At 43.6% G+C, this 19916-nt stretch overlaps 1 protein-coding gene across 8 annotated transcripts in view; it reads right to left on the reverse strand.

Annotated features, from left to right (window-relative positions):
* Nucleotides 1-19916, reverse strand: part of CTNND1 (catenin delta 1) — a 47275-nt gene that overhangs the window by 21795 nt on the left and 5564 nt on the right. For 2 of the 8 annotated variants that reach the window (XM_025878493.2, XM_073904574.1), the window contains exons 2-3: nt 2092-2211; nt 559-850 (exon numbers count right to left, since the gene is read on the reverse strand). The exons of 1 other annotated variant lie outside the window; for it this stretch is intronic. In XM_025878493.2, coding sequence (XP_025734278.1) covers nt 559-753 — 195 coding nt within the window. In that variant the 5' untranslated portion in view covers nt 754-850; nt 2092-2211. Of the gene's footprint in view, nt 1-558; nt 851-2091; nt 2212-9366; nt 9394-9439; nt 9502-19916 lie in introns of those variants that run through there. 5 more of the 8 variants (XM_073904579.1, XM_073904578.1, XM_073904575.1 and 2 more) reach the window with 4 other exon arrangements.

Below are 19916 nucleotides of genomic sequence, written 5' to 3' on the forward strand. Positions count from 1 at the left end.
CCTCCAGCTCTAACCAACAGAATTAACAATGACCTCCTCCCTCCAAGACATGATTTGCAAAGTTAACAAAACATACAAGGACTATATGGAGCAGGAATACACAATTTATGAATACTGCCACACCTTCTGAGCGGACTGTTCCCTAAGGGAGCCTGAACTGCAGCTGAGAGCACAAGACGCCCAACCTCGCCAACCACCAAGCAGGCATTTACCTTCCTTTATGTCTGATACCAAGCTGAGGGAAAAAAATCAGAGAAAACCAAGGACCCTGAGTACAGCTCCAAGATGTATGATCTACCATGACTAGAATTACATCCCAAACCAGAAACCCCACTCCAGCAAAACAGGAAGTCAGAGAGATGCTTCTAGTAATACGCCATTCACTCAGCAGAGCAACAATATCCCCCGTCTCTTACATCAGTACTGGAAAGGTTCGCCATGATACACGGGCACTGGACAGCCCATCACCATGAGGAAAGTAGTTTCCCAAGTAGGATCAGAGCCTCTCTATAACCATGCCAAAGTCCTACCTGCAGGTCTGATGGAGAGAGGGGTTACCTGATGCCGGCGGGTGAGGGTGCCGTTGGCCATGAGTGGGTTGGCATCTTGTGGTGAGACCCGGACGCGTTCCAGCTGCGCCGAGACGTGGCGCCGTTCCTCCTCCAGCGCCCGGGTCAGCTTCTCAAACTGGGCCTCTTGTTCCTTCACAGAGGCCAAGATGCTGGCGGTCGACTCCACCTCTGAGTCGTCCATGAAGGTAAGGGGCGGAGCCGCCGCAGGGCAGGGTAAAAAGGAAGGTGTGGATCACAGAGGGAGGAGCGAGGAGGGAGAAGGCCCCCCTCACTTCACACTACCGAGAGAAGGTAAGGGAGAGGAGAGAAAAGGTCACAGGTCAGAGAAGACAGATGAATCATTAATCCCAGAGCCAAAGATGCCCTCTTGTGGTTTTACTGCAATGCAGAAAGCCAGCCACCACCAAGCCTAGAAGCCCATCACCAGTGTCCGCTCAAGCAGGCTCCTTTGCCCACTACCCTTTAACACCTGACCAGAAATAACCACTTAATGGAAAGGTGCAACTAGATCCAAGTCTACACTGTTGGCAGGAGAGGGAGAATATGGCTAAGGGCTGTAGTCATGACAGGAGATTAATATTAGATTATTTTTCCCTGGAAAAATTTGCCGGCATTAACTCAATGAAAGTTGTTAACTCCACAGTACAGCCCAGCATTCACTGTCCTGCAGCGGCAAGCCATTTCTAGAATTAAGGGAGCAGTAGAGACCTACAGATCTTACTTACCTCCCCAAACCTTAACACTGAAATTGCCTCAGTGGTGGCAAAATTTACTAAATGAATATGCTAAATTAAAATGCCAATCAGAAATAAAAATAGTAAAAAACTTCCTACCATCAAACGCAGGTAACAAAATGAAGGCCCTCATATTGAATACACTTATGGAGTAGTCTTTCTACTTTTCAAGACCATACTATCATACTGAAGGCAAACCGTGGGCCTTGGCTAAAGGAGACAAGAGAGCAGTAAAACCACAAAAAATTCTGTGTGTAAAGAGGCTCCACTTGCAGTGAACTTCACCTCTTTGGGGAGTAGGAAAATGAATATTAGGCTCAAAATCTGAAATTGCCCCTCAAAGTAGTTCACTTCACATTCTAACCTCCAGTCAATGGCTGGGAACTTCCTACATCCCTGTTATCCTGCAGAAAGCTCTAAAAAACCAACTATATTTTTACATCTTTATTCCAGCTCAGGGTAAGTATCCAAGTATGTAGAGGATTTGTGTGCTATTTATACAATAAACGATTGTTATATAAAAATGAAGAGGTCCCCATACCCTACTGTATTAACTACAAACCGGCCAGTAAATGGAGGGGCACTGTAGTCACACCATTGGACTCAACAGGGTTTCCCGCTTACAAACAGGCTATAGGAGACTTTATGGCCAGTCCAACATATACCATGTCAAGAGGTTTTAAAATAAACTCTTCCCCTATTCCCCACCCTCTTCTCAACCCCCTAAAGAAAAAAAAAAAGGCACTTAAAAAATTTATTCTTAATAAACGTATTTCCATACACACCTGTTAAGAGAAGGTCGTAACTGATTGGTTTTAACACAGAGAACAGCCCAGTCTAGATTCAAAAAATCATGGGAGAAGCATCCCAGCCACCACAGCAAGGAGGAAGCAGGAAGGAGAGAGCTGCAGAAATATTTGGAGGAAAAATGAGATTGAGAGGAAAATAAAATATACACAAAACATTAAAAAATAAGAGGAATGGGGCAGGTATTGGGAGAAAGAAAATCTGGGAATGGAAGGGAGTCATGTAAAATATGACTTGGAATTGCTTAATGTGACAAATGTCCTTTGGACTTTGCTCTGTCTTCAGATACCTGGACCTTGGATGTAGTTTTTATTAAAACTGGGATTCTACTGTCATGGAGTACTTCTGCACAGAACCAGGAGTAGGTTATAATATGGATAAAAAGTCACTTACCCCCTATTCCCAGCAATCAAATTGGGGGGAAAAATTTCTGTTGTTGGAATGCCCTTCACCCCCCTTCCCACCTCTAAGGCAGAAACCTCAAAGCCCAGTCCCAGCATGCCCACAAAGACATTGAGAAACCAGTGCAATAGTCGTAGTGGGGAAGACATGTGGGGACTAGCCTAGGCTGAGCCTTTTGCTTCAGTTCCCTTTCCCACGCTCTCCAGGCCTCTACCAAACAAACACTTGGGTCTGCTTGCTTTAGAGTATATGCAGCATTCTGCAAGCAAGAGCACTTAGAGGAACAGATAGACAGGTGTCCAATAAACTCCCTAATTAATCCTCCATCACTAAGACTCCTTCCAGTGGATCAAGCACCGAAATCCAAGAATATGGCAGCCCTTCTCTAAATTCCTCCGACCCTGACTCTGGGCTCCCACAGTCACTTATCAACTCCTGTTCTTCTTTCCAGTCTGTTGCCGAGTTTTCCTATTCCCACCCTACACCCCAAAAGGCCACTCAAAGGTCTTTAAAAAGTATCCTCATTTAAAAAAAAAAAAAAATGCTGCTCCATCCTCATCTCTATTGCTTCATTTTAAGCATTGTCCTTAACCGCTATGTACCATGACCTATGAACCTTCCACACCAAGAGGACTCTTAAGCTCAGGAGAGATTCTTCAGTTCTAGATTTCAACAGGGCCTGAATTGCAGTTACCACTCTGGCAGGCTCCACCCTGTAATCTTCTTTGCTAATAAAAGCCCAAACTACCACTATTATGGGGCATACAGTGACAACACTCCCTGCTGCAGAGAAATTGTCATCGTGCCGTAAACAGCTACTTTTTACCCCTTCAATAAAGGGAGTTAAGGAAGGATACTAGGAAAACTACCCAGGGCTCTAGATCAGGATGCAGGATCTTTTCCCATCCTTCATGGCTTTAAAGGCTGACCACCAGGCTCTAATTTGGAGAAGAGGACAGCACACTTAACCAGAAAGAGAGGATCAGATTCCTAGGCCTAATAGCACGGGGAGATTTTCTGCCTGAAAGAGGGCAGAAGCAGAGGCTGTGTAGGATAGGATGCAGAAGACTGGTCCCAGTCCTGGCTCTGCCACTAGCCAACAATGGCAGAAGGTCACTGCCATGTTCTCATCTGAGAGATGCCAACACCACCAGCCCAGTTTAACTGAGAGTTGCTAAGAGGATCAGGTGAGATAATGTATGTCATACAAGTGTGAGGTATTAAGTTGTTTCAAGAGCTAGTTTCTATCTCCCAATTATATTACTTAATGGTAATGCCTCAGCCCAAAACTATTTTGTGAACTAGTAGATGAGACTAACCAGATCAAAAGCATAACTGGGTTCTAAGGAGTGGATGAGCTGGTTCTCCTGCTCCAACTCTATTTACTAGGAGGTCCCACCTAGACCAGTGTTTCTGGGACATAGAGTGCAGCATTACACATCTGCTATAGTAAGTTCTTGACCCCTTATTTGAGGCCTTTGCAGTTTATGACCACAGAGAAAGGGAAGGTGAAAAGAACTAACAATTACTGAGTGTTTTACATTTATTATCATGGTAATACTTACAACCTTAAGGAAGTTTTACTGCAAATGAGAAAATGGGCTCTAGGTGAAGAAACTACCCAAGGTCTTGGTTAATAGCAAATTCTGAATTTAAACTCATATATCTATTCCATTCCAAAGCCTGTGTTCTCGTTCTACTACATGCTGTCAAGTCCAGAAAGTACAAGCCCAGGATAAGATGGACAGTCCAGTCCTTCTCCCCCATAGTCCTTGTACTTTCTGCCCAAACATCACAGGAAAAAAGTGGGGGAGGGGTGCTTGGGGGCTTCCATTTTTCCTTATGTTAAAGGGTTATTCATAATGTCTACATATAAGACTTAAGTGGGACAACAGAAACAAATGGAAGGAAAAAGAAAGCGGAAGCGGGGGAAGAGAATGAAGCTGCTGGCGAGCTCTAGCGCATGGCCTCCTCACAACTCAGACTTGAGGAAAGAGTCTTCGTCCGTGCATCCGTGCCATACACAGAAACAAATTATGCTTTAGACCAGAATCTGCAAACCATTAATGGACTTTGGCAATTAGAGTCAAGAAAGTCATGGGAGTCCAGGCCAACACCTTTCTTAATATTTTCAAATGAATTACACTGGCTATCACTACAAAAAGGCCGTCAAGGAATTCTCAAAGTGAGGAGGAGAGAAAGGCCACACATAAAGTGAGCCCTGCCACTCCCCTAAGTAACTGGTTTTACTCGTAACAAGCTGTAGGTCCTATAGACCTGTGAGTCTACAGCAAGGCTCCAGCATTCAAGCAATGACAATGGTAAAAATTCAGTCTCTTCTGTAAGAAACCCAAACCAAAAGTTAAACTGGATCAAATACCCAGAAGGACCAAAGAGACAATGCCAACCAGGTAGCTGGGTAAAAAAATATCAGCAATAACACAGTCCCTGGAATGGCCTATTCTACTGTAACCTGGCCATAGGAATGTAATTTGGAAATATGATTCTTAGAAGTTAAGAATACAGGCTTTGGAATCAGACTAGGTTCAATTCCCAGCTCCACTGCTTCTTAGCTGTAGAACTTTGGGCAAAATACCGCTTAATCTCTAAACCTCAGGTTCCTTTTCTATAAAATGGGGGAAATAAAATACAGCTAAGGGTAGTTGTGAGAAGTACATGAGACAATCTACAAAAAGTGCTTAGGAAAATGTCTTGACATATAGCAAGCTATAAATATGGTTACTGATAGAAACACTACCACAAATAGCTAACACAAGGGATTAGAGTTTGGTGGTGTTAATAGGACCTTTGCATAAACCACGCATGTCACCACATGCTCCCATCCCTGCTTTACAAGTAGCCCAGTAAACTACAGGAATTCTTCATACTCTCAAAGGGAAAAACAAAATAAAATTCCAGACTAGGGGTCAAAAGACCTGGGGTTCAAGTCCTGGCTCTGCCCAAAATTAGCTGTGAGAACTAGCTCGCAGGGGAAGTTATAAACCCTATAATCTTCACTTTTATTATTTGTCAGGGTTTAGCTTTAATGGGCTAATATATGTAAAACTATAGGCTAGGTGACTGAACTTCTCTCCTATATCCATGCTATTCTGATAAGTGTATCCAAAGACATGAACAGAATTAGGCAAGCTAACCCTTGTGGAAAGAGGAAAAAGTATTTGTCCTCAGGGAGAACCGTAAGCCCCACAAAATAGTCTTTGGGTTTCTTAGGAAAGAAATTTTATCTTCTGCAGCCAATCCCAAAGCCAGCTCTCCTCCTTCCTTCCTTTTTATTATGAAATCAAAACCAATGTCACAAAGTGATGCTTACCTTCAAAAGCAAAAATTAGCAAAACTCCTATGTCATCCTAGGGATTTCAAAAGGCTGGGGTTTTTTTGTTTTGTTTAGATTTTATTTATTTATTTATTTGACAGAGAAAGACACAGCGAGAGAGGGAACACAAGCAGGGGGAGTGGGAGAGGGAGAAACAGACTTCCCGAGGAGCAGGGAGCCCGATCCCAGGACCCTGGGACCATGGCCTGAGCCAAAGGCAAACGCTTAATGACTGAGCCACCCAGATGCCCCTCAAATGGCTGTTTTAAAAAAGCACACTAAGGGATGCCTGGGTGGCGCAGTCGTTAAGTGTCTGCCTTCGGTTCAGGTCATGATCCCAGGGTCCTGGGATCGAGTCCCACATTGGGCTCCTTGCTCAGTGAGGAGCCTGTTTCTCCCTCTCCCTCTACTGCTCCCCCTGCTTGTGCTCTCTCTCTTCTCTGACAAATAAATAAATAAAATCTTAAAAAAAAAAAAAGGGCACACTGAGCCTCACACTGAAGAATACCAATCAATAAAATATAGCACCTGTAACACCACAGAGCTGTACTACATAATGCTCAAGCCAACAAAGGTAGGTCTTCTTCATCCCTAAAAGGCATGTTTGCCTAAAATGGCATGTGCTCTAAAATTCAAAGCAATTATTCCTGTTCAACCATACACACAGAAAACCGCCATCTTATTTTTAAATTAAAGGAATATATTTTGTCAATAGTTTTTCTTTGGCTTTTTATCACCAAGAGTGCTAGTACCAGAGTCCAAGGTCTAAGCACCTCACACACCACCTGATGTTCCACCATCCCAAGCTCAGTGAGAACAATTCCAGTATTCCCTCGCCTTTGTTGGGAAGACAACTCTCACACTAAGCCCAACTCCTTGGACGTAATCTGTAGTAAGACCTAGAGAGTACTCTGCTCACTTCACGATCTCAACTGACCACTTCTCAGAGTTACAAACTGGTATTCCGGAAATGGTCTTGTCTTAGATGTTAGCAGTTTCTGAGCTTCCCTGTGGATCTGCCTGATGCAAGGCCCAGCTTCTCCACTTAAGAGCACCCAAAAGGCAGAGTGGGGACTTTCATTTTCACAGGGAAAGACTAGATCTTAATGTGTCCACCATGAACCTCTCTGATGAATTAAGTCTTTGACAAATCACTGTCCTCTTAGGAAAGAGTGATACTTCTGATTGAAGTTTCAGAGAAAAGAAGGAAAATGAATATATAAAAGTTACTTGTTAAAAGGAGGTTGAGTTGGCAATCTCCACAGATCAACAGGACACCTTAAACTCACTTGTCTTATTATCCTGACCCAAACTTACATATCAGAATTTAGTTTTTACCGTGACTGTGACTTTAAAAGAAAAAAAAAAATCAACTCCATCACTTTGACCCTAAATTCAGAAACCAGATGGAACATTCTCCTTGTTCTCTTTTCCCCTACCGAGTATTCTGGGAACCCCCCAAACCATAACATACTAAATGGCTGAATGCTGAACTGGCTTTTGAAGCAAAGGAAGGGTGTGGCTCTCAGCTAGTGAGGGGCCCAGGACTGAAAGGGTATGGAAAGAAACAAAACCTGCTTCTCTCTTGGGCACGTATGACACATACACAGGACTGGTCTAACAAGTCCTTCTGATCTCTCAGGCCAGGCCGCCTCCTTCTCCACCCCCATTACCCACGTGCTTCTCCAAGGCCCTCCACTGGGACAGACAACGCTGAATTTTCTCTCAATCCTGAAAGTCTGAGACACGAGTTCCTTACCTGGATCCCTGATGCAACCCGGCCAAAGGAGCCTCACCTAGCCTTATAAGGAGAAAGCAGAGCTTTAGGGAGAGGCCGATAAGGAAACAAAGATAAGAGGGAGGGGCAAAAAGAAGGAGGTGTCAGACTGGAGGAAGGGGAGAGGCCAAATGCCTTTCTCCTTCCTACAGGAGAAGGGAGAAAAAGAGAGGGAGGTCAAGTACACAATGGGAAATGAGAAAAAGTCTAATCAGACTAGGAAGGTATTGTGTAACTCCTGTGTCATAAAACAGAAATCCTAAAATTAAAATTAACTAGGATACCTTATACCCTTCCCTACTCTAGGCTAGAAAAAAAAATTTCATGGAGGAAAAGCTTAACCTTAGGGTTTTCTAGAGGTCACCCAACTGTTTGAGCTCACATTCCTTTTTTAAAGAGGCAGCTCCTCACCAAACCCCCTTACTTTCTATGGCATTGCAACATTTCCTTGTTCATCCTGTTCTTTTTTATTTTTTTGAGATTATTTATTTGTCAGAGAGAGGATGGTGTGGAAGCAGACAGATTTTTGGGTCTTACCTTCACTTTATTTTTTTTTTTAAAGATTGATTATTTGAGAGAGAGAGAGAGAGAGAGAGAGAGAGAGAGAGAGTGTGTGTGTGTGTGTGTGTGTGTGTGTGTGTGTGTGTGTGTGTGTGTGCACACGTGAGCTTGGGGAGGGGCAGAGGGAAAGGGAGAGAATCTCAAGCAGATTTCGTGTGCTGAGCTCGGAGTCTGACATGGCTCGATCTGACTGACCCTGAGATCATGACCTGAGCTGAAATCAAGAGTGGGGTGCTTAACTGACTGAGCCACAAAGGCGTCCCTGGGTCTTACCTTCACTTTAGTGAGCAAGAATTTACTCGATTCTGAGGAAGAATAGCTTGCAATCTACCTCAGACTTTCCATTTTATAAAGGAATAAGAATTCAGGAGGGAAGGTGCTAGGGGCAAAAGTAATACAACTTTTTACATAATCGCCTATCCTTCCTCTGGAGGGCCTGCTCTGGAAATCTGGCTACATGCCACATTCTCAAATCATACCCACCTCAAAGTAGAAAACCTAATCCCAAATATCCCTACTCTCATTTTTTTTTATTTATTTTTTTTAAAAGATTTTATTTATTTATTTGAGAGAGAGAGAATGAGAGCCAGAGAGCATGAGAGGGAAGAGGGTCAGAGGGAGAAGCAGACTCCCCGCCGAGCAGGGAGCCCGATGTGGGACTCGATCCCGGGACTCCAGGATCATGACCTGAGCCGAAGGCAGTCGCTTAACCAACTGAGCCACCCAGGCGCCCTCCCTACTCTCATTTTTAATGTGGCATCTCACTAAACCAAAAGCAGAGATCAGAGCTGGGTAGGAAACAGAAGGAACTAGAAGCAGGGAAGATTGTGCTGGCCAGCATCAGAACAGAGGGGAGGGATTGTTCTAGCGGTATGTTAGCAATCTGCCTCTGGGGCAGCTGTCCTCCTGGGCAATCAAAGGCCGGTCTGTGTGTGTATGCTCAGGGACTAGCCAGCTTGGCAAGAGCTGAGGACTCAGCCACCCAATCCACAAAGTTAGAAGAGATGCCTGTTTCACAGCTGGAATGGAGGGCAGGGAAAACACAAAACAAGGGAGGAAAGGAAGAAGGAGGGGCACAGAGAATGCTACAGGTGCTATTTCAGTCTTGGGGGGAGGGTGGAAATCCCAGGAAACTACCAACCATTCCCTAGTTATGTGCAAACAATGAACTGCCAGTACCTCCCAATACTGAAATCAAAGAATGGGTAGGTTTCTCTAGCTGTGTAGTAGGGTGCCAATTGGAAGGGTATACCGTAAAATGCTGGCCCCAGCATCGCCTGTTTCTCTCTGTCCCTTTCAGGCCCAACAAAGTATCTGCAATATAGAGAGTGAATAAACATTATATAAACAAACATCTATCTCTTTCTAAAATTCCTTTCTTAATTAAATCCTAGAGATCTATAAATAACAGTAGCACACATAAAACTCAGTGAAATTCCCCAATGCTAGGAGATGGAGGCCATTTATATAACTCAAGTGCTGAGACGCAAAAGGCCACAGTCAGAATTCACACTCCCTAATCCCTCGGAGTAGCTAGATGCTCCGAGACCCATTAGACACACAAAGGCTGCTCTCTTCTCAGTAGAGCCCTGGAGCAGAGCTGCTCTCCAGGGACAAAGAGATTTCACAGGAGAACCACAAAGACATGGCCCCTCTCCGTTCCCCCACTCCCAGCTTTCTCACTTCCTGTCACAGTAGCACCAGACCACAGTCTCCCAGAAACAAACAAATACAAAGTGCTGGATTCTGGGCTGCAGGCCAACCGCATTCCAGGGCATCCTGTCTACCAATCACCAGTCGGAGCTCCCACTTTGCCCTGCTCAGTTCCTTATCATGTTCGGGAAAACAACCCTCCTCCCTGCCCCAAGCCAACACTACATAGGACAAAGCTAAGGCCTTTGAGAATCTGCAGAAAGATACTGTGTGTGGATTTAAGGGTTTGAAGCGGGTGAGGGGATTTGTAAGATTCCTACTTGGCAAGTCTCTTCACTTGGGAGGCACAGCATTGGGGATTTGAAAGCTGCTGCGGCGCTGATACTCAGTTCTGATACATGCAATACATCCCAAAGGAAACTTCAGGATGGCGATCGGATTGCCACTCTGGCTTCAGTCAACGGAACATTCCCACCTGGAGAATGACTTTAAAACATCCTGTCACCCATTCCCACTGCTTTCAAAGTCTTTCAAACCCTTTTCCCCACAAGCATAAAGTTGATTCTTAGAGGCCCCACAGAGAACAAACAAAGGCAGCAGGCTCCACCCTACCAAGAGGCAGGATAAGCACCAGCAGGTGCTGGGAGCAAAGTTCTCTACCTCCCTAGGGAATGAGGGGAGGACTAGAATTACACAGTAGTCCTGGAGGCAAAGAGGTCAAGACAGCAACCTTGGCTTTCCCTGCTCACTACTCCCCCTGGAGTGGGTCAGGGGCTGTAGATTTGGACTTTCTTGTGGGGGTGGGGCCTTCCTTTCTAATAAGGGTCCTCAGCTAATTCCAAGAATGGGATAAATGACGCATTCTTCTCTTATCTTGTACAAGCCCATTGGATGTTAGCCCTAAACCCCAGAAGCAAAGATTCAGATAGAAGTCAAGCTAATCTATTAGACTGAGATTCTTGAAATCCAAGGAAGGAACACCCTTTGCCCACAGGGCTCCATTCCCTTTGCATAAAGCATTGCACAGGCTCAGCACAGAGTTCTCCGAAAAGGGGACTAGTATGCTATCATTTCTCATCATTTATTCTCCTTTCCTTTCTCCTAAAAACTCCTTCCCCCTTCTTCTTGGATCTGCTAGAAGTAGTCTGGGCTGGACCCTCATTTAGATAGTATATGATGTAAAAGGACCCTAAGTCTGAAACAGCACAACTTAGAAGGAATTAACTCATATCTGGATCTGACATAACCAGGTGGAAGGAGGTGGGGCAGGAATACACACAACAGTCAGCCATTCTAGGGTTGGGTAGAAAAATGGGTATTTAGCAACGCTAGGCTTTAGAACAGAACTTCAATGGCAGAGCCTAGCCACTGCAAACTATCACTGAAGCACACACACAAAAGCTTAAGATCTCTTACCTAGCACTGAATCAGACTAACTCCCTTCTCTCAAAAATAACCGAGGGGTGCCTGGGTGACTCAGGTGGTTAAGGATCTGACTCTTGATTTCAGCTCAGATCATGATCTCAGGGTGGAGACACCTGAGTTCACTTGAGATCCTCGCCCTCTGCCCCTCCCCCGCACGAGGGCTCTCTCGCGCTTTCTCTCCCACTCTCTCTTCTCTCAGATAAAATAAATCTTTAAAAAAAAATGAAAAAGTTCCAATTGTTAGTATCCTTTTTTTTTTAGATTTTATTTATTTGAGAGAGAGAGAGCATGAGTGGGAGGGGCAGAGGGAGAGAGAATCTCAGGCTGACTCCGCCCCTAGTGCAGAGCCTGATGGCTGGGCTCGATCTCACAACCCTGAGATCATGACCTGAGCGAAAACCAAGAGTGGATTGCTTAACCGATGGAGCCACCTAGATGCCCCCAACTGTTACTATTTTTATCCCATTCTCCCTCATCATAGCCCAGGCCAAATAAATCAGTCAATTAAGTTAGTATCATGTGAGGTAATTACACAAAAGGAGACCAAAAAATCTAGGAGGGTTTTCACAGATATTAAAAAAAAAAAAAAAAAAAGAGGGCTGTAAAAGACTCACCCCAGAGGACTGACCCTTATCAAAGCTGCTGCTCCAAAAGGATGCTTAGTGGGTTCTCTGCCTCAAACTGAACAGGTGAGACAGAAAAGCAGTGCTGACTCAGAAATACAGTCACCCCAGGGTGTGAGGGAAGGAAAGGGAACAGTATAGCCAACCGATTACAATTCAGCATGACTTCACCAAAGGTCCTGGTTCTAATTGTATCTCTGGCTGTTTGCAGACATATTTAGAAAACCCAACCAAAGGAGTAATGAATGGGTAAGGAGAGAGTCAATGGAGGGGGCCCAAGACTCAAGCTGAATACTCAGTGGTTGGAAGAGCATGAATCTGTTTTGCTATCTAATTTCCCAATACCCCTCTTTCCAAATGAAGCCCAAAGCTGAAAGAATTGGGGTGGGGGGGGAGGCAGAGAAAAGAATGTGACTGAAGAAGGTTTAGCTACATTCCAACTAGCCAGCATCCCACATGGTATTAAGAGTGCCTGAGAATCCAATCCCACTACATGGGAGTTGCTGGGGCTCTGCTAACATACATCCAATTCCTCCAATCCTCCACCCCCCCACCCCTAAACACTCTGAAAAGAAGCGTAATTGAGATAGCTTGATGAAGGCACCAGCTGTTTCCACCACTCTCCCTCCCCCCAACCCCAGAGACCACAGTTCAAACTCACATCAAACACTTAATACAATTGACTGGCCAGTAGGAAGGAGAAGCCTGGACTAAAATAGCAGGAAGAGTGCCAACTGGCCCCACTTAGAAGGAATGTTTTCCTGGCTCAATTTAAAAATAAGAAACCTTTGTCACCCACTCCCTTCTGCCCAATTATGTTCTCTTTTCCGCAACTTACCCCTCAGTGTCAAATGGATTTCAGTTTCTTCCCTACAGCTCCTTGATCTATTTTCAAATGTCAGGGAATACAGGGGAGGTATAAGGTTGAATGTAAATTAATGTCTGGGAGACTAGGAAGCTTCCTGGACTGCAAGAGCCAACACAACACAGGGCTCTTACACAAGGGCAAGGACACAAGAGACCACACAGCATCCATCTCCACATTTCAAATGAAGAAAGAAAGGAACGAACATGATGTTTCCACACTTGAACAATGATGATAACCTGATTTCCCAAGGCATGGGTAGCCAGTGAAAAGTATTAACATGATCAGCCCCTCCCCCACCCATATTAGAAGTTGGCCAAAGCTAGCCAAGGAGGAAGGGAAGGAAGCCAGCACTTCCTTTTCAGACAGGAAGTAACATTGGCCCTTCCTGTCGAGTTTTAAACAAATTGTCCAGCTGAGTTTCAATGAGAACATCCTCTCCTGAATCTGTTCCACAATTTCAAAATGGAGAGGGGAAGTGGAGATATGGTCTAAAAGTTTCCCTCCCTCACAACAGGCGAGTTCTCCATACCATGCTAAGTACTGGCATAACCCCCAAATCAGGCAGTGACATCTGTAATTCCTATACAATACAGCATAGAGGTAGAAAACTTCAAATCAGTCACCTTCTCACAATGTCCACTACCATGAACTATTCTTTTCTACTTCTAATACTAATTTAAATAACCACCCAACTGAGAAATCACATAGATATGTAGCTTAACTCAAATGTTCAGGTTTTATGGTCCTCAAACCTAAGTGATCAGAATCGCCTGGAAAGGTTTTTAAGAAAATACAATCTTGGGGCACCTGGCTGGTTCCGTCTTAGGAGTATGTGACTGTTGATCTCAGGGTCATGAGTTCAAGTTCCACATCCAGTGCAGAGATTAAATAAACTTTAAAAGAATAAAAAAAATTAAAAATACAATCTCCCAAATCTACCTCCTCATCCCCCATACCTCAATTTCTAGAGGGAATGCCTGGGAATTCATGCTATTTAAAAAGCTCTCAAAATGATTGATAGTCAGCTGTTGAGAATCACTGTACTAGCCTACCCCTGACACAACCCTCTGACCACCACACACTCCTCTAGCAAGAAGGGCACTTGTTATTAACAAACTATAGAAATGATCCCTGAAAAGTATGTTAAATACTGTATTGGGCCTATTATTGTCCACCAGACAGCTCAGATCATTATTCCAGGCTGGATTAGAGGCTGCTGGAAAGCATGGGTTTAAATATAAGGATGGCTAGAATGACACAGTCCTAAATCCTGTACTCTAGACTCAGAACCTAGAAAAGAATTCTCATTTTTTGGAATCCTAAGCTGTACACTGGAGAGTATGTCCAGTTGCAGACTGGACAACCCTGATTATTTTTAAAACAACTTAGTTCAACTGCCCTCCAAGAAACGAAGAGCTGTGCCAACATTTTGAAAGACTGGTTCCATATCCCATCCCAAAAGAAGTCCAAAGTCCCAAATCTAGAATTCACAACCCTAGATAATTCTAGTCCAGTTGAAAATACTGATTCAAGGGTTACCTCTGACACTTTTTCAAGCAAAAGTCACTTTAACTTCTGGTTTGAGTAAGAGCAAGTGAGTAGCAAAATGTTTTTAGAAGGACCATAAAGAGAAATATTTCCACAGGAAACATGTGTCACTAAAGATTTAGGAAAGAAGAATGCCATTGAAAAACATACTTTCAAGACAACTACAAACACGGGGCGCCTGGGTGGCTCAGTTGATTGAGCATCCGACTCTTGGTTTCGGCTCAGGTCATGATTTCAGGGTCGTGGGACTGAGCCCCACATGGGGCTCTGCACTCAGTGGGGAGTCTGCTTGAGATTCTCTCTACCTCCCCCTCTGCCCCTCCCCATTCACGTGTGCACACCGCTCTCGAAAATATTTTTTAAAAAGACAACTACAAACATCTATAAATGTTGAAGTAATACGCATCAAGAAGTTATTTAAAGCAACTTCAAAATTAGGGGAATCTGTGATTGCCTAGAGTATTTCCTATGCAAGATGACACAGTTACTTGACCAAAGGAGAAGGGGATGGTAAGGAAATAAATGTTTCCTGATTGAGGTCATCTCCCAAGGATGATATTAAGTAACAGGATGACAACTAGATAGGTATAATTAAAGAGAAGGACAGAGGGTAACCAGGTCAAGTGCAGGGCTAAACTCCAAACTTGGAGAAAGGGCAACAGAGGGATTCTTTCACTGAAAGACAAGAGTAGCTAAACCAGATTATCTTGAGAGGGAAAGTAAGATTGGGTGATTCAAGACACAAGTACTCTAGAAATCAAATATCCATTTACTTTCCCATATGTGGCTGCCATAGAACATCAATCACTAAACAGTTGGTGCTTATTCCTCAATCCCACCAAAGCCAACCAGCTCAGTATATGCTTTAATAACCCTTAAACCTTAAACATACATATGGAAAGGGAAACCAGTGCAAAACAGAAATATGAATATGATGACCTATAACGTGGTCCCTGAAGCCATTAAATACCAATGATTAGGACTTGGGGGAAGCAGGAGCTTTTTGGTCAAAGGAACAAAAGGAAAAGCAACAGATTAAGTGGGGTAGGCATATTTGGTCATAAACCAAAGCAACAAATGTACTCAAAAGGAAACTATACCAGATCTAGGTTGTCAGTTCTCCTGTTCATAGAAAATTGACTATGTAGATAAGAAGGTAGAGAAATATATTTCTCTAGGAAAGAAATTTTTATCTTACTTCCCAAACACATATAAGCTTATTTTAAGCTATTATATTCTCCAAGACAAGGGTCATCAACCTATGCAAGATCTGCTACTCTGCAAATCATGTGCTGACTGTACTCACATGAAACTTCTACAATGGGACAAAGATGGAGGCTGGGGGGGGGCGCCTGGGTGGCTCAGTCATTAAGCGACTGCCTTCCGCTCAGGTCATGATCCCAGGGTCCTGGGATGGAGCCCCGCATTGGGCTCCCTGCTCGGTAGAAAGCCTGCTTCTCCCTCTCCCACTCCCCCTGCTTGTGTTCCCTCACTCACTGTCAAATAAATAAATAATATCTTAAAAAAAAAAAAAGATGGAGGCTGGGTCAGGTATTGCCTCAACTCTTTACAGAGAACACACAAAGTCGTTACCAGCTGTTGTCTCTGGGGTCTAAAGTGGGAAGGAGATACTTTTTTGCATTGTACAGTGCATGACAAGGTCCTAAATTATCCCCTCTTCCCCCCAACACATATCCATTGAACCTCTCTGAGTAGGTCTACTTCTCCCATCTCTCTTCCTCACTGGTAACAACGAGCCTCAGGACCTTTGCACTTTCTACTCATATATACATGACTTCACCCTAGTATCTTTTAGGTCTCTCTCAAACATACCTTATTAAGCGAGGCCTTCCCCAACCACTCTCTATATATTTAAAAACTTCACTCCTACCCTTGCACTTCTTATTCACCATTCTACATATTCTGCTTTATTTTTTCTCAGTAATATCACCACACTGGGGAATACTATACATTTACTTATTATCTATCTCTTCCAACTAGAATATAAACTCTGTGAGGTCTATCTGGTGTACTGTTATATTCTAGTGCATAGCATACCACAGGCTCTCAAATTTTTTCTTTTAAAGATTTTATTTATTTATTTGTCAGAGAGAGAGAGAGAGAGCGTGCTCACAAGCAGGGGGAGCAGCAGGCAGAGGGAGAAGCAGGCTCCCCGCGGAGGAAGGAGCCCAACGCGCGGCTCGATCCCAGAACCCTGGGATCATGACCTGAGCTGAAGGCAGATGCTTAACTGACTGAGCCACTAAGGTGTCCCTCAAATCTCTCTTAAATGAATGAAGATGTTTCACTTTTCCTATGAAAACAAAAAGTTAAATTTTAGAAAAATCAACTCTGTTCATTTTTCTTTCTATACTTTTGCACACAAAGGTTTATTCACTACATCTCGTTAGGAGATTTAAAAGATAATTACTGTATTGTTAAAACTAAGTATCTGGAGTAAAGAAATCCTGCCCTCTCCTGCCAAAAAAGTTTCTAGCAATAAAGTTCTATACCAAGGGCGCCTGGGTGGTTCAGTTGGTTAAGAGACTGCCTTCGGCTCAGGTCATGATCCTGGAGTCCCGGGATCGAGTCCCACATCGGGCTCCCTGCTCAACAGGGAGTCTGCTTCTCCCTCTGACCCTACCCCCTCTTGGGCTCTCTTTCTCTCACTCTCTCTCGCTCTCAATAAAAAAAAATCTTTAAAAAAAAAGTTCTATACAAAGAGAGTGACATATACATGTGCAAAACAATTCAGTCCTTAATTTTTTTTAAAGATTTTTTTATTTTTAAGTAATCTCCACACCCAACAGGGGGCTCAAATCTACAACCCCAAGATCAAGAGTTGCGTGCTCCACCGACTGAGCCAGGCAGGCACTCTTTCAATTAATATGTTGGGCCATATATTGTCTTCTGAGTCTTATGAATGGTTGCAAAACAGGTATTTTCACATGTATATAAGAGCTCCTGTAAGGTAGTAAGATAACAGGATGGGACAAAGAAAGAATGCTGTCACGTTTTCTTAAAATAGCCTAAGAAGGCAATTTTTTTTAAAAATAAAAATAGGAAAGAGTAAAAAGTTTCTTGCTTACTGTTGGGAGCCCTCTTTCTGAAAGATCTGTGATGATACTTAATTTCAGAAATGCACTTAATGACATCTTTGATTTCCATTTAATGTAACTTTACTTTTTTTCTAATTGTGATCTTTGGCCCATCAGCTGGGGTCTCTTGTAGCCTGACCTGCAGATTTGGCTGACCTTCAGCAGGGTACACATTCAAATGACCAACTCTGCCCTGGTTTACAAAGTAGTCAATGGAGAACAGAACAGCAGAGAGGTTACAGAACTTCCCCCATTCCAACACAGAAACAGTGGAAACAAATCAGATTGGCACTAATTTCTCCTTTAAAACAGGCTACTCTATTTTAAAGGTGTGCTGAATATACACCAGCTATACTGTTTCAATGAGATTCACTTCACCTGCAAAGAAATGGAAACTGTAGGTGCTTTGATAAAAGTACTGAAAAGTTGACCTAGTTTCTATAAAGTGTCTTATGTCCTCAACCATCAGAATATATTTTGGTTTCTTAAAATATAAGCTCCCTAAAACAAAAATCTTTTCACACCACAAAGCAGTCTGTCAATGTGCTACTGCATTCCAATAGAGAAAAACACAGGAAGCACACACACAAAACTGGTAATTTACTCTTGGAAAAGTACATTTCTTTTGCTCCACTGTCAAGTGACCCAAAATGAGTAATTAATTAGTAAATATGGATGAGATTTGAAAATAAAAAAGATAAAAACTAATCTGAATTACTAGAAGAGATCTTCTTGAATCACAATTTATCTTAATCTAGATCTAACTGAATAAACCAGAAGCAGTATCCTAATACTTGTACCTTTAGTACATAAGTACAATTTATTCTATGATAAGAATCAGAAACTTCTTCCATATTAAGTGTTAGCAAGGCAAAACAATGCCCATGAAGACTACCAACCTCAAGAGAAAAGATAGGGGACACCAGAGATCAGGAAAGCAAACAAAAAGGAGAAAATGTAGAAGAATCAGTAGATGGAAATGTGGGTTAAAAAAATGTAAAGAGTTGGGTGGGGAGGGGCGCCTGGGTGGCTCAGTCGTTAAGCGTCTGCCTTTGGCTCAGGTCATGATCCCAGAGTCCTGGGATGGAGCCCCGCATCGCGTTCCCCCTGCTCAGCAGGAAGCCTGCTTCTCCCTCTCCCACTCCCCTTGCTTGCGTTCCCTCTCACTGTGTCTCTGTCAAATAAATAAAATCTTTAAAAAAAAAAAAATAGAGAATGATGTTTCCTGAACATAAAAGAGGCAAGTTTATTTCAAGAAAAGGGATGGTAAAAAAGCCTGCCTTCATTCTATGTAGTTTCCTGTACAACCATTCATAGCTGAATATTATTTTACAAAATCCTAGTGGGATAAAGAATCTGGTTCAGGGGCGCCTGGGTGGCTCAGTCGTTGGGCGTCTTGCCTTCAGCTCGGGTCATGATCCTGAGGTCCTGAGATCGCCCTGTGTCGGGCTCCCTGCTCTGCGGGGAGCCTGCTTCTCCCTCTCCCTCTCTCGCTGTCAAATAAATAAATAAAATCTTAAAAAAAAAAAAAAAAAGAGGGGCGCCTGGGTGGCTCAGCCATGCCTCTGCCTTCAGCTCAGGTCATGATCTCAGGGTCCTAGGATCAAGCCCTGCATTGGGCTCCCTGCTCAGCAGGAGGCCTGCTTCTCCCTCTCCCTCTGCCCCAGCTTGTGTTCCCTCTCTCACTGTGTCTCTCTCTGTCAAATAAATAAAATCTTTTAAAAAAATAAAAATTAAAAAAAAAGAGAGAATCTGGTCCAAAGTCAAGAATAATAAGCCCAAACAAAGCTCTTCCAGTCCGTTCTCTGCAAAATTAAAGAAAGTTTACCCTTGGATGCTACAGTGCTGTCTCTTGTAGATGGAAAAGATGGAAGAGGGGCACCTGAGTGGCTCAGTCAGGTAAGCGTCTGCTTTCGGCTCAGGTCATGATCTCAGGGTCCTGGGACCAAGCCCCACCTCAGGCTCCTTGTTCAGCGGGGAGCCTGCTTCTCCCTCTGCCTCTGCTCCTCCTCCCCCTAGCCGGTGGGCACATGCACACCGGTGCGCACTCTCTAAAATAAATTTTAAAAAATGGGAGAAACCTGTATGGCTGCTTTTCCCTAAAGTCTCCAAGTCTCTGAAGAAATTACTGTAAGATATTCAAGCTCTGCAATCTGTTTCTTTTCTCCCAGTAATGCCTCACTTTACTTTATTAAAAGCTATCCATCTCTATAGTTTGGACAACCCTGCCCAAATAACTCCCCAGACTTGCCTATTATTACACACTTTTTTTTCCCCATTAAAAAAAAAGTTAGCTTGGGGTGCCTGGCTGGCTCAGTCTGTATAGCATGCAAGATCTTGGGGCTGTAAGTTCAAGTCCCACGTTAGGTATAAATTACTTAAAAATAAAATCTTAGGGGCACCTGGGTGGCACATTCCTTAAACGTCTGCCTTCGGCTCAGGTCATGATCCCAGGGTTCTAGGATCGAGCCCCACATCGGGCTCCCTGCTCTGCGGGAAGCCTGCTTCTCCCTC

Source organism: Callorhinus ursinus, unplaced genomic scaffold (genome assembly GCF_003265705.2).
Source record: "Callorhinus ursinus isolate GAN/ISIS: 27379988/994484 unplaced genomic scaffold, GSC_fseal_2.0 scaffold21, whole genome shotgun sequence".
Classification (NCBI taxonomy): domain Eukaryota; kingdom Metazoa; phylum Chordata; class Mammalia; order Carnivora; family Otariidae; genus Callorhinus; species Callorhinus ursinus.